We start from the raw sequence: 13,377 nt of genomic DNA, 5'->3' as shown, positions 1-13,377 counted from the left end.
TCTATGTCACACAACCTGTTGGCTTTGAGATTGTTCATTCTGAAAACAAGGTATGCCGGCTTTGAAAAGCCCTTTATGGTTTGAAGCAGGCACCCAGGGCATGGTATGCCAAAATTCATGCACACTTACTATCCCTTGGTTTTTAGAATAGCCCCACAGAACCCACTCTTTATGTCCGTGGGAGCGGATCTGATTTTTTAGTGCTGATTTTATATGTGGATGATATGCTCATCACGGGCCCAGATACTCAGCATATTGCAGCTTAAAAGACTGATTTGCAGCATATTTTTGAAATGTCAGACATGGGACAGCTCCACTATTATTTGGGCATTCAGTTTGCTCATGTTGAGGGGGGTATCAAGATGTCACAGTCCAAGTATATTGGACAGCTCCTTGATCGTTTTCAGCTCGAGGATTGCAAGCCAATCTCTACTCCAGTGGACCCTGGCTTCAAATTCTCAGCTCATGATGGGAGCCCACCATGTGATATCACTCTCTATCAGCAGGCTGTTGGATGCCTTATTTATTTCTGTCACACCAGACCTGACTTACAGTATGCAATATCTCAGCTCAACAGATTCATGCACATGCCCAGTTCACAGCATTGGCAGGCAGTGAAGAGAGTTTTCAGATATCTCAAAGGCACTCAGAATTTAGCCCTCTTCTATGGTGATCAGGGCTCACTTACCATGCATGCTTACACGGATAGTGACTGGGCAGGTTGTTCCGACACCAGAGTGTCACATACCGGCAATTGTTTTTTGCTTGGCAATTCATGTATCTCTTGGCTTAGCAAGAAGCAACTAATAGTTGCCACACCTAGCTGTGAGGCTGAGTACAGGGCAGCTTTCACCGCTATAGTAGAGTGTGTCTAGCTTCGACAGTTACTTACAGATCTTGGTATTCGCCAGACATCCTCCACTATGGTCTACACAGACAGCCAGAGTGCTTTGGCCATTGCACGTAACCCAGTGTTTCATGCGCGTACCAAGCACATTGAAGTTCACTATCATTATGTTCGGGAGCAGTTGTCAGCAGGAGACATAGAGTTGTCCTATCTTCCCACAGAGGACAACATAGCAGATCTGTTTACAAAGGCACTTCCTCATCCCAAGTTCGAAGTCTTCCGCTAGACTTTACACTTGGTTCCCTTTGTTACATGATCTGACATACCTTGTACATTCATAGGTGGCTATATCCTTTTGGATAAACATGTGCCACCATGACCAGAAAAATACGAGGTATTGTGAGACGTTTTCAGAATACTTCAGCCCATCCCATGGAGGGGGGTTTGTAGGCCATCTTCTGGTGGTTCTAGTGATGCCCTATAGGCCATGGTATGTGCCTTGTAGGCATAGATATAGGCACTTATAGTTTTAGTGCCTTTTAGGCCACATAGGACACTTAGTCCTATGTGACACCTAGGACACTTAGTCCTAGGGTCTAGGACTAGCTACAACGACCATGTACTCTTTTTCTTTCACACTCTAGTTGACGTGACAGCTGAATCTATCGACTCTTTGCACCTTGCACTTGCTCTTTCATCTAACGATCCTACACCGGAGTATGATCATTTCTTCTCCTGGTGTCAATATTGGGCTCTTGGTCGTTGTATCATGCTCGTACTATTCGATTGTATAAGCACTCTTCAGTGAATGTCTTCCCATACTTTCGAGCTTCTTTGCTTCGGTTTCTACAAGATGCTCATTACTTATTGAGACTTTCCTCAAGCCTCGTTTCAAGTGTTTTATTACTGTTTTTAGTAATGAGTAGTAGCTATCCCAGTGTGGGACATGTATGAATGTAAATGCTTTCTTAATACAAATTTTTTTTTACCAGAAAACAAAAATGTGTGTGTGTGTGTGTATAAATGTATGTATAAAGATTTGAATTTCTAGGGTAAAGCAGCACACAAGTGCTTAATTTTTTTTCTATGGTGTACACTTCCATGGCAAATCCTTTGCAAACACTAGTGTCAAAGGGATAAAGAAGTGCATCAATCTCAGAAAAGAAGCTTATATGTTTTCCTGCAGACGTTAACTTAGGTTTTAATATAGAGGGATTGTATGCTGTTCAGAGTGGGGATGCAATCTATGTGGTTTTCTCAGAAATGCTGTCTTCATTGCATGTCATTGGGTGATTTTCTATGCAGGCAATATGCAACTTTAATATGCTATCTTCATTACTGTCGTGGAACGGCTGATCCTGATGTTTCCTTGCCAGTCATGCGATCTCTGTTGCTTGATGGTCATGATGGCATAGAAGATCGAGAGCTTGAGAAAGTAAGATCTGTTATCCTCATGCTTGCCAATGAATTGTTTGAGAATGGCTGTAGACAACATTTTCCACGGGCAGATGTTAGGCGTGAGGTGATACAAATGTTTGAACAGTATCTCCTGCTTGGAATAATACACTTTCCAGTTTTAAATGCAAATGTGATTATTGAAATTTTAAACTTATATCGTTGAGAACATTGATCAGGGTTGCAAAAAAGCGCATTTGCTCCCTATGGAGATGCTTTGAAATGTGATCACAGACCCCCCTCGCCCCAAAAGAGAAAAAAAAAACCCAACACACACACACAGACAGTCTCCAGCCCACACAATTTAAAACACCACCACCAGCACCCCTTTTTATTAAACTTTTATTGTTGAGCCAGAACAAGAATAAAGCCTAACTTTTCATCATACAAGTGTTTTTAGAATCATGAATGTTAAAATACTAAAGTTTGAACTATGTATTTTTGGGCAGAAAAATTAGTTTGTATATATATTCACAAAAGATTTATACAATGATGCTCCATACACCCTTTAAAGTTTGAACTATGTAATTGTCAATAAATGTCTATTTTGACATATGCATGCAGCTTTTGGGGGAAAAATATTTTTAAAAGTTTATGTTTTATCCTAGACATTTGGAAACGTTTGGGTTTCGTTCTAAATGCTTGAAAATGCGATTGAAAGGCTGGTGTTTTGAAAAACCTGGCAATCTGACCTAGAGTATATTTTGGATGATGTAGAGTGACAGTTGTCTAGGCTAATGGTGTTCAGTCCACCGCCTGATAGAAAATTTGGAAACATATGAATAATGCAAGGAATGTGCCAAACAAATGTCTCCAACTTTGCTTGCCTTGAAGGTTATGCTGTACTTCATTCTTTTGGGTTTTCCTTCACTTATAATTGTTGCACAGCTTGACAGAGAACAAGCTGAACTGGTTCGGATGAATTTTTCGATCGTGAAACATGAAGCAACAGCCCTTATTGATGTGGTATGCGCTTTTAAGGGATCCTTATGCAATATTATGCAATACATGTGTTCTTATTGCTGGTGCTTTTCATTAAGCAGAAGCCATTTGTGCATTTGTGACGTTGTGTTATCCAGACAGCATTTCAATTGGGATCGTTGGGGCTCCAACAACTGCCCTCCTTAATGATAATAATGATAATAATAATAAAGGGCTGGTGCATCATAACCTACAAATCTGATGCCCAGTATATCCCCAGAGTGAAAGAGATTTTTCTATTGTTCATTGCAGATAGCAAAGGACATTACACAAGGAAGTGAAATGGGAAAGGCAATGGCATTTTATGTTTTGGATGCCTTGCTTGGAATAGATAACGATCAAGTTATTCTCAGTCAGCTTCAAAGCAGGGGTTTGCTTCAGGCATGCCTGACAGATATCAGCACCAACTCTTATCAGGTTAAAGTTTGTGCTTGCAGCACACGTTCTCTCTTTGGATTTTGTTGTATATGCTGTACGTCTGAAGACATTGAAGGTTTTTGCCGTTTTTGCATTTGTAGTTGTTTCATTCTATTTCCATAGTGCCATCAACTTTGGGCCCTAATATAAGGAGCTTCTTGTGGCATTTTTTAGGCTGTGCTGCTCCCTTCTCCAGCATCTGTGCGTCGTCTTTACACCCTCGAAGCAGAGCTAGCCTTGTTATTGCGAGTTGGATTTCAAAACAAGAAGAGTGGCACACAGATGTTATATGCTATGGGTGCACTGCAGCATCTAACTTCTTGTAGAGCTATCGATGTTCAACTGGCGGTATTGGTTCTGATTGGACTAAATTGATTTTTCAAAGTAAATCTAATTCAGTGTATGCTGTAGGCTGACAAAACTTTGAAAGTGTATTCCAGGAAGATACAAGGTGGGAACAAGTGCTGAAGATGGGAGTAGGATTGCCATCACAGCATGAGAGGCATCACCAAATCGTTTCACCAGTACTACGAGTAGTATTGTGCTTGACCTCTTTGGTTGAAAGTGCTGATCCTTTGAACAAGGTTGAAATCACTATTTGGATGTTTATTTTTGTTATTAAAAAAAACAAAATTCTTTGAATGTTAGATTCTCTTTTCTAATTCTTTCTACCTTTCATACTCTTGAATTTGTTTAAATGCACATCAGATCCCTTATATGTGTTCTTCAAACAAACCCTTCTACTCTTTAATTTAAGAAGTCACAATCCTTGCTAAGCGAACTTATAAGTGTGTGTTCACCATTTACTCGTTGCTGTTTACATCTCTTTCCTTTTAACTCATAAAGGGAACTTAACAACTACGAGTTTTTCTAAATGTTGAATTCCACTCAATGCCAACTCTGGCTATCCCCGTGTGGGTTAACAGAGCCCTCCTCACCCAGTCATTCTATCTCCTGATAGTTGTAGAATAAGCATATATCATTTGGAGACTAAATAGTTGATTCTTAAAATCCCAAACAGTGTCTTTAGGCATCCCCTGAGAGTTACTCCGGGGGATTCGAGGGATATATTAACGCGACTACTTGCAGCTCAGTCCCTCAGCCGCTCTCTCAACTTACTAGTTGGGTTGCCATTGTATGATGCCTTGTTTTAAACTCAGGGGCTGGATGTAAGGTAAGTTTGCAATGTGTTTTCTACAAACATGCAAATGTTTTTCCATGATCATGCAAACGTTTCCATAAGTATGACGTCTCATAATCCCAGCAAGGCTAACTGTTGCTGGCTCACAATCACCCAAGCTATGTCTGGTGCATCCACATACTCCTTTCCCTAGCACAGATAACTTCGGGTGATCGTTAGCTCTTACCTTAGAATACGTAAAAGACGACTCATCATCAGAACGACATAATTTCAACCCCGTCTTTCCCCTTAGGGTCATCTGCAATACATTCAACGTTTAGTTTGACTGGCATGCAACGATGCAAGAAGTGTATGATACAGCATAGAACCTGCTAGGAGTGGCAAGACTATTGATCAACGCATGCATGCAAAGATTTATGCTCATACCACCCGATAATCCTTTCCTTTATTCCCTCCACTTTAAGGGGCAAGCTAGTTGTGGTCTCTTAGAACTTGACACCTTATCACCCACCAAAAAACTACGAAAGAACCATAGTGTGGAAGACAACGACCTTGTCGACCCTCCTTGAATCCTTGCAAGATGCCAATACAACGGTGAGTTAGTCTATGTTTATCAAACGAGAAGCAGAGAATGAAACATTATATAGATGAAGAGTAAGAATGAGTTTTAGTTCTTTTTAACAAAAAGAGTAATTTGTTGACGATACTTATCTCATTTAGAACCCTTTCTGGGAGTTTAGCCTCCCGACCACCCCTTTCCACCTTGGGCAGGTGTTTGGCTTGCTCTAGAGAATGGATTCTAATTCCATGGCCAGAATCTGGTTCTCTTCCTCCCCGCAAGGTCCTGGATGAGAGTTCTCCCCGGTTCGCGTTTGCTGCCAAGGGCCCTCCCTCTTGGATCCTCTCTTCCTTATAGAAATTGTGTTCCACGCTCTTTCAGTGTGCATACGGTTCCTTCTTTGCATGGCTTCTCTTCTTTCATGTAGATCCTCAGTTCAACCACGTGTGGGCTCCTTCTTTAATCTCGACTTTGTACCTTGGCCAAAACAAACCACGCCTACCAGTATGTTCTTAGAAACTCATAATCAAATGAAAACACGTAACCCCCAAGGTTATTTCATCACACTTATCCCTTTTCATCTCTTTTTCCCCAATCCTCTTGGGTTAGTCTTTCTCTTTCTTTCTTCCTTCCTTTCTCTCTTACTAAGGGATAGGTCCAGGGTAGGTGGTGCGCACGGGCGCGCGTGTGTGTGTGCACGTGCGCTCATGTAAAATAAGTTGTGTTACACCTTTTTTTTTTTTTTGGGGGGGGGGGAGGGGGGGTGGTTGCAACTTGCATGGAGGTAGTCTTGACTGCATAACTTGGCACTCATGAGAGTAAAGAAGCATGTTAACTCTGTAAGGAGATTATGCCCTCCAGATCATGTTCAGTTTCTGCATATTTAATCCTGATGTTGTCGGCTTAACTTTTTATATGCACCCTATAAGGGGGGCTGATGTTAGGCATGTTTTGGCCAGTAGTATTGGGGATTTGCAATGGGGATTTGCTGAAGAACACTTTCCTAGTGCTGTGATGCTATTCTTGGTTGGAAAACTGCGATATCTGCTTTTATTAGGTAGGTAGAGCTTCATGACTTTTCATCAAGTGTTCGCTTATAAGCAATCAAGTCATATTCAAGTCTCTGTTCTTGATATATTGGTCATGTGGTCAGCTTGAAGCTCTTGAGCCTGTCACAATTTTATTTCTCTTTTAAAATTTTGGCTAATTCAGCAGTCAACAGAAAATTTCATTTGACTAGTTTTTATTGCCCATGTTTGTACTAAATAAACTGTACACCTTTGTGTGGCTCTATTTAATTGTGTCATTATTTTGCAGGATGCAAGCGAAGTAGTCTCTGAAATTACGGAGTTTATTAAAGCCCATCAAGGACTTTTTGTTCGTATTTTGAGAGATGATCGAACAGGAGTGCAGTTGGAAGACCTGGAAGAGCTTGAACTTGCTACTGCCATACTCAGCAAGGTAGTAAATTTATTGCAATGTTTGAGACCAGTTTTGGTGTGAAGTTGGGTTTATACATGGTGAATGAGTTGCAACTTGGTCTGTCGTTTATTGCCTTGAACTGGTATAACTGTATTTGTTGATACATGTTCAACTAGTTGCAACTTAGTCCGTCATGGGCTAATTTCTTGAAGTGGTATAACAGGGTGCATATCACAAGGAAAATTATATGTAAATTCAGCCAATAGGTCAACAAGTAGAACTTTATGCTTTTCAAAAAAGTCAAATAAAGTGTTTTTCCTTTCATTAAAATTGATAATTGAGATGAAATAGAATCACAGATACGCACTTCACATATTTCTTGTTATAGAGGTGGTTCTAGTTCTATTGAACAAATATGTGGAGAATACGTTCTTGCTTTATGTCAAAGATTTTGCTATCTTTCTAAAACAAAATGGAGTTATTGAAGTAACTTGTCGGTGCTGTGGTTATGTGCAAGTGTGAGTTCTGGTGAATTACTTAATTAACATTTAGAATCCAACAGCTACATAGAATTAAAGCTTCGGGCAAGAGTAAGTACTTGGAAGATAGTGTGGAGTTATTTAAATAATTTGGCAGTTCTATGCTTACGTTCAAGTGTGAGTTCTAGTGTATTACTTCATGAACACTTAGAATCTAACAGCCAAATAGGTAGTAGAACAAAAGTTTCAAGCAAGAGTAGGTACTTGGAAGATAGTGTGGAACAATCTAAAGCAAGATGGAAGCAGGAGAGAACAATAAGATGGCTACGCAAACTCTAGTTGGCATAGTTAAACCGAAATTTAAATGCTAAATTTTTTATGAAAAGCCTAACAGCAGCTAAAGCAGATGTTTTACTGAAATAAAAATTATGAATTAGTTAATGGGGCTAATTAAATTAATGTAATACTGTTTATAAAGTAGTTAATTTAACTTAAATGGAAGATATCAATCCAAACTGAATTAATTAGTCTTTTAAAAACCATTTCCCATGAGCCCTTCTACCTGTGCACATAATCAATTAAAATTAGGCATAGAACACACCAGCCTAGTGCTTGTTGTCTCATAATTTACGCTAGGGAAGTCATATTGAGCCAAAAATTTTGCCAATGAAGAGTAGTATCTAATGCCAAGATAATTACTCAAATGATAAGTTACTCCAAAGATCACGTCCTTCTCATGATTAAGAACTAAGTGATCTCATTGTGTCATTGTAAATTAGGTATCATTGCCTAAGATATATCAAGACTCAACATCGAGGGTAGTATGAAGGTATTAGGACTGATTGGAGGGGCATGCTGATTAGTTGGAGGGTGATTGTGTAAAGGATTAGTTGATAGACTCGTAATTGTTCCATCTATACTCCACCCCATGCACTAGCTTCTATCATTCTATCACTTACGGTGACTGGCTATTGTGAAGTGTCAGTTGTGACTAATCTTGAGAAAGGAAACACCACCATAGCAAATATGGTGTTACTAAAGCATGATGAACACCATGCAAAAGTTGGTATCACTGAAACTTTGTGATGATGTATGTATAGGGTTTGTTGAAGATAAATGGCTAGCGTGTGAAGTCTTGTTTAGAGAACTCACATTAAACTCACACGTGTGATTAGAGCCAATGTGTACAATAAACAGTCAAATAAATTAGCCAAAAAATGAAAAATGAATGACCATGGAATGAATCAATCATTGTTATTTGCAAGGGGGAGTAGAGTGTGTCTTTCTAGAATGTCACCACGATGCTGGAAAAATGGAAACTCCCATTAATTGGCTTCTGGTCTCCGGCCGCACAAAAAATTAAGGTAAGTTGAATGGTTAATTAAGGGTTGCCGTTGCAAAAAATTAAGGCTCACATCGTTGGAGGAAATATTGAGCAGGTAATGGAGCTTCCTCTTGGAGAACGTTATGGACCCCCTGCTGTGCCGGCATCCTGCCCCCCGCCATGCTTTGGCTGCTCCTAGCTGTCTCGCCATCATTGTCCCTAGCTATCTTGCCATCGCTGCCTCCTTTGTTCACCTCCATCACTCCTAGTTGTCTCGCCATTTCTGCCCCTCCACTTGTCTGCCCTGGCTCCCTTGTCATCCCTTTTTTCCTGCTCCCTTCTCGTCTGTGGCCTGTGGCGTGCCTCCCTTGGCTCCCTTGCCATCCCTTCCCTGGCTTAACTGCTAGTATTGTTTCAGGTGAAGAGGTAGGCTGAGGTGGAGGGAGATAGTAAGGGCTGATCACAGCGAGGGAGAGAGACTGAGGGGAGAGAGAGAAAGGAGGCAAGGGCTGAGCGGGGAAGGAAGACATGCAGATCAAATTTGGGCTGACACATAATGCATCCTAGTGGGGGAAAGAATGCAGCAACTTTGGACTTGTAAGCTCCATCTTCGTCAACAGGTTTACTTGTGGCGGGTCATACTTGGAGTTGTTCAATGTGGCCAGATCTGGCACATCGATGCATTGCTCTTGCTACTTGCCATAGAGGTATGGCACCACGAGAGTCCATGGTTCATCTCTTCTAGCATTGCGCTCCGCCGCTGCGACTCATGGCTTCCTATTTTTATTGCAGCAGCTTCCGCAGGCGCACTTTCCTAGTGCGTGCTTGCTTTGGCAAGGTATTCTTGTTATTTGGAGTTCACCCTAAAAGGCATGGATATGATATTTTCTTCTCTTGGGTGCATTATTGCGCACTTTGGACTCTATGGAAAGACAGAAATCATAGCCTTTGCTGATCGGTCTCTGTCAAAGTTTCACTTTTTCTGCGTGTCTCTGTGGCAATCTTTCTTTGATTTCCTCCGTGCCCATGATCTGGAATTTCCTGTATATTGTCTGCAATGCCATCTTTTGATGTTGCAGCTGCATGTTTTTCCTTGGGGATTGCATTTTATGATATAAAACAAATAGATTCCACCCAAAAAAAGAGGTGTATGCAGCTGCATGTTTTTCCTTGGGGATGCAGTTTGTGATATAAAAACAAATAGATTCCACCCAAAAAAAAAAAAGGTGTGTACTCTCTATGTGTGCGCGCATTTGCGCTAGTTCTTAGTCCCTTTCTTTGGGACTGTTTTTTGTAATATAGTGACAACCCCCATGCATTTTGGGCGAACAAACATAGCTATAATTAGAAGCCGAAGTGCCTTACGATCAGTTTTAGTGCGCCAAAGGCATCCCATAGCCTTGAATATGAATTTCTCAATATCTGTAAAAGACCAGGGAATTAATAGCAAGTGAAATTGCACATTGGCCATAATAATGGACTGTACTATTCGCAGACAGACATGTAATGGCCATGTGGACAGCTTCCAATAATGTATCTTATGAAATAGCTTCTGTAATACCCATAACCTTTCCTGTGGCAAAGAAATATGCCAACCAATGGGGTAGCCCAAATGGCACACAATTTGATCCGGGGGCAATATCAATCCATGCCATAAAATACGGTGCCAATCATGTGCATGAATAGGAAGAAGTTTGGATTTGGCAAAGTTCACATTTAACCTAGCTGTACTTGGTCCATAGAGGATAACATTTTTTTCTAGAAAACGCGATTTGAGGCTCTTTTCCATAAAAACACCCTATATCGCATTTATATAGCTTGTAGGGAGGACAAAGGGAATGATAAAGTCTGGAAGCCTGGTCTAAAAATAGGTGCATGAAATCACTAGATACTCTAAATATAGTACCTTGAAGACCAGTTTTGGCATGTGTTTTCTCCCATCATTATCCCCACCTACCTATACTTGTGCAAAAGCCACATTCTTGATCTACCTTTCCAAGTGTCTTCTTGATCTATCTAATTCTATTGCATTAGCAGCTATTAGGCATATACCTAAACTTGACTGGACACGATGCTTTTGCATCAAGAGGAAGGACTTTTTGCTAGAAAACGCGATATGGAAGAGAAAAACAAAGAAAGAGCTCAAATCACATTTTTGAGCAAATTTTGCTTAAGCCCAATCTAATTAATCAGTTGTACTCCACCATCCTCCTAAACCTTAGAATACATATGAGATGTGCTCAAAAAAACATTTCAGAGAGTGTCTTTGAGAGAAAGCTATGAAATGGTCATTTCACCTTAACAACAGGAATAACCAATGACAGGTGACAGATTGCTTACCTGGGCTTGTGTGTAGAGTTGGAGCTAGAGCTGGAGAGGTGTGAGATGGAGCTGAGGAGGTTGTGGCTGGAGCTGCAGTGGGTGGTGGAGCTGGTGAGGTTGGAGTTGGAGCTACAGTGGGACTCTATGATGGAGGTGGTGAGGTAGTGAGGTTGGAGCTGAAGCTTACCATCTTCTTCTTCCACAGCCATGGATACATGAGCGTGGGCTTTTTATTTGGCATCTTGACAAACCTCTTGCTTGGTGGAAGGTTTGTCTTGGCTGTATTTGGAACAGTAAGCTCCCTCTCAGACAAAGGCTTTTCTTATGGTGGCGTTTGGTTGGTGTACTACCAGTGGGCCCTTTCTTGGGTGCCAAGCGCATAGCTTCCTAGCATTGTCCATCTTGTTCACATTCGAGGGAGATAGTCCTGCATCTGCTCCAAACTTTCCCGGTTCCCGGCAATTTTCTTCCCAGATTGGTGGGGACTTATCTTCATGCCTGATTTCCTAGCATCGCTTTTGGCAGGCAGTTTTGGTTATTTGGGAGATATGCTTAAACACCGGACTATGTTCAGTTTTTGACTTGGTGTTGTTATTGGGCACTGTGGTCCTTATATCATGCCCGTAACGCTCGCATCTATGGGCACAATATTTATTGTTTCTTTTGTAGGACATGCATTACATGGGAGATCTTCCTGCACTCAGCTAGAAGTGTTCTTTCATTGTTTTTAGTTTGTTGTACTAGCTGTTCTTCACTAGAGCAGCTATCACTAGTTTACGAGTAGTAGCTGTCCCACTTTGGGACAGCTATAAATGTACATTCTTCTTAACAAAAGCTTCTTTTACAACAAAAAGATGTGTGTGTGTGTATGCTTGCATGCAAAAGAGCTTTTGACTGAGCGAGAGTGTCCATTTGTTGGGAAGAAAGGGGCTGCATCTGAAAAAGTGCAGTCAAAGATTGAACCACTGCTTTAGCATGCCGAACTTTAGCTCTCCATTTCCTGTTGAGGCTCTCTGCTTTTTTGAGACCCTCATGTAAATTTTGCTGATAATATAATCATGGATTTACCAAAAAAAAAAAAAGTGTGTATGCTTGCATGCGTGTGCATGTGTGCAGGGCACTTCAGCATAGAACGCCTGCCATGTTTTCTTTGAAGATATAGGTTTTCCCCAACTCATGGTGTTCTGCTTGCACCACAATGTAGCCCTTAATTGAATTTACTAGTGTTCAATTGTGCAGAAAACAAATCAGAAGAGCAGATGTAGGTGAGTAAAGTGACAATCTATGGTTCTAGTAGTGCAGACTTCAGAGGCTTCTCAAGATTAGGCGGTTTGAAGAGAACCAAGAATGCTCCAAGAAGATTGCAAACTAAGGGTCATCACAGAGTCTTGCAGGAATGAAACACCCTTTTTTCCTACTATTTGCTTGACATTATCTTTGTCTTTTTGTGCCCCTCATAATGATAATACATGCTCATTCTCCTTTTTCACCTTTTCTGTTTGAAATGTTTTGTAATTATTTTCTGGGTCGTGTATGGAAGGACTTCCCCCAACCAATCTGTTTTATGTATTTTTCTCAAGCTTCTGAAGTGCTTTGCTGATGGCATCTTCATCTGTGCTTTCTGTATTTGACAATCTACAGATGAAAGGGATTCTGTGTATTATTTGACCTGGGATGAGGTTTCTTATGGACTGGCATGCTTAGATTTGAGTATTTCTAGAAGTTGATAAGCCTAACATGTGTTAAGTTCCCTGCAGGTTTGGTATTTGGAAAAAACAGATGGAATAGGTTTGAACCAGGCGCTCTTCAGTCTGGCTTCTGTGTACTTCTGTCAGGATACAGATTCAAAGAATAGATATGTGTTGTATATTAAGGAAGCTGAACGCTTGTGTGATGTTGCATCAGGCACACGACAGGTATCTAGCGAATGCATGCATGTGTATAGTGTGCTTATGAGACTCTATATAATCAGTAGTTCAAACTTTTGTGCAGCATACAGTCTCCAGCTTCTTGCATAATGTCATTTTTAATGTTGGCAGATTGCGAGGGGACTGGAGCTTCTTATTGCTCGACTTCGCTGCAATCTGATTTCTGTCATGTATAGCATGGTTGCAAAGCAGGGATTACGCTTTCATATTTCAGATCATGTGAGTGGCTGCAGCCTATCCTTATGCATGGTTTTTCTTCATTACTTGACTGGCTGTACTCCAAGCTTATCCAAGAACTGTAAGGATTTGATTTGTACCTGTCCTCTACATTTAACAAGAGTTGTATGCAGGCCCTTGCTTGTGTTAAAAACTGAGAAAAGTATTTTTAGCCTGCACCAAAGAGACTTTAAATTCTTGTTATCTAATAGGCTTTCATCTTCCCATGAAGAGGCGTCCGAAATGTGGGACGGTCAAGCAATGAGATGACGTTCAGTTTGTGTTA

At 40.8% G+C, this 13,377-nt stretch overlaps 1 protein-coding gene across 2 annotated transcripts in view; it reads left to right on the top strand.

Annotated features, from left to right (window-relative positions):
- EMB3142 (nuclear pore complex protein (DUF3414)) overlaps positions 1 to 13,377 on the top strand; it is a 207,639-nt gene that overhangs the window by 192,378 nt on the left and 1,884 nt on the right. For both annotated transcript variants that reach the window (XM_087378806.1, XM_087378805.1), the window contains exons 33-40: positions 2,153 to 2,282; positions 3,191 to 3,268; positions 3,536 to 3,700; positions 3,875 to 4,048; positions 4,141 to 4,284; positions 6,718 to 6,861; positions 12,705 to 12,863; positions 12,987 to 13,094. In XM_087378806.1, the coding sequence (XP_087234932.1) occupies positions 2,153 to 2,282; positions 3,191 to 3,268; positions 3,536 to 3,700; positions 3,875 to 4,048; positions 4,141 to 4,284; positions 6,718 to 6,861; positions 12,705 to 12,863; positions 12,987 to 13,094 (1,102 nt within the window). The remainder of the gene's footprint in view (positions 1 to 2,152; positions 2,283 to 3,190; positions 3,269 to 3,535; positions 3,701 to 3,874; positions 4,049 to 4,140; positions 4,285 to 6,717; positions 6,862 to 12,704; positions 12,864 to 12,986; positions 13,095 to 13,377) is intronic.

This window comes from Dipteris shenzhenensis, chromosome 9 (genome assembly GCF_047967505.1).
Source record: "Dipteris shenzhenensis isolate YYH24624 ecotype China chromosome 9, Dip_SZ_1.0, whole genome shotgun sequence".
NCBI classification, from domain to species: Eukaryota; Viridiplantae; Streptophyta; class Polypodiopsida; order Gleicheniales; family Dipteridaceae; genus Dipteris; species Dipteris shenzhenensis.
This window is presented reverse-complemented; position numbering and strand designations above follow the sequence as displayed.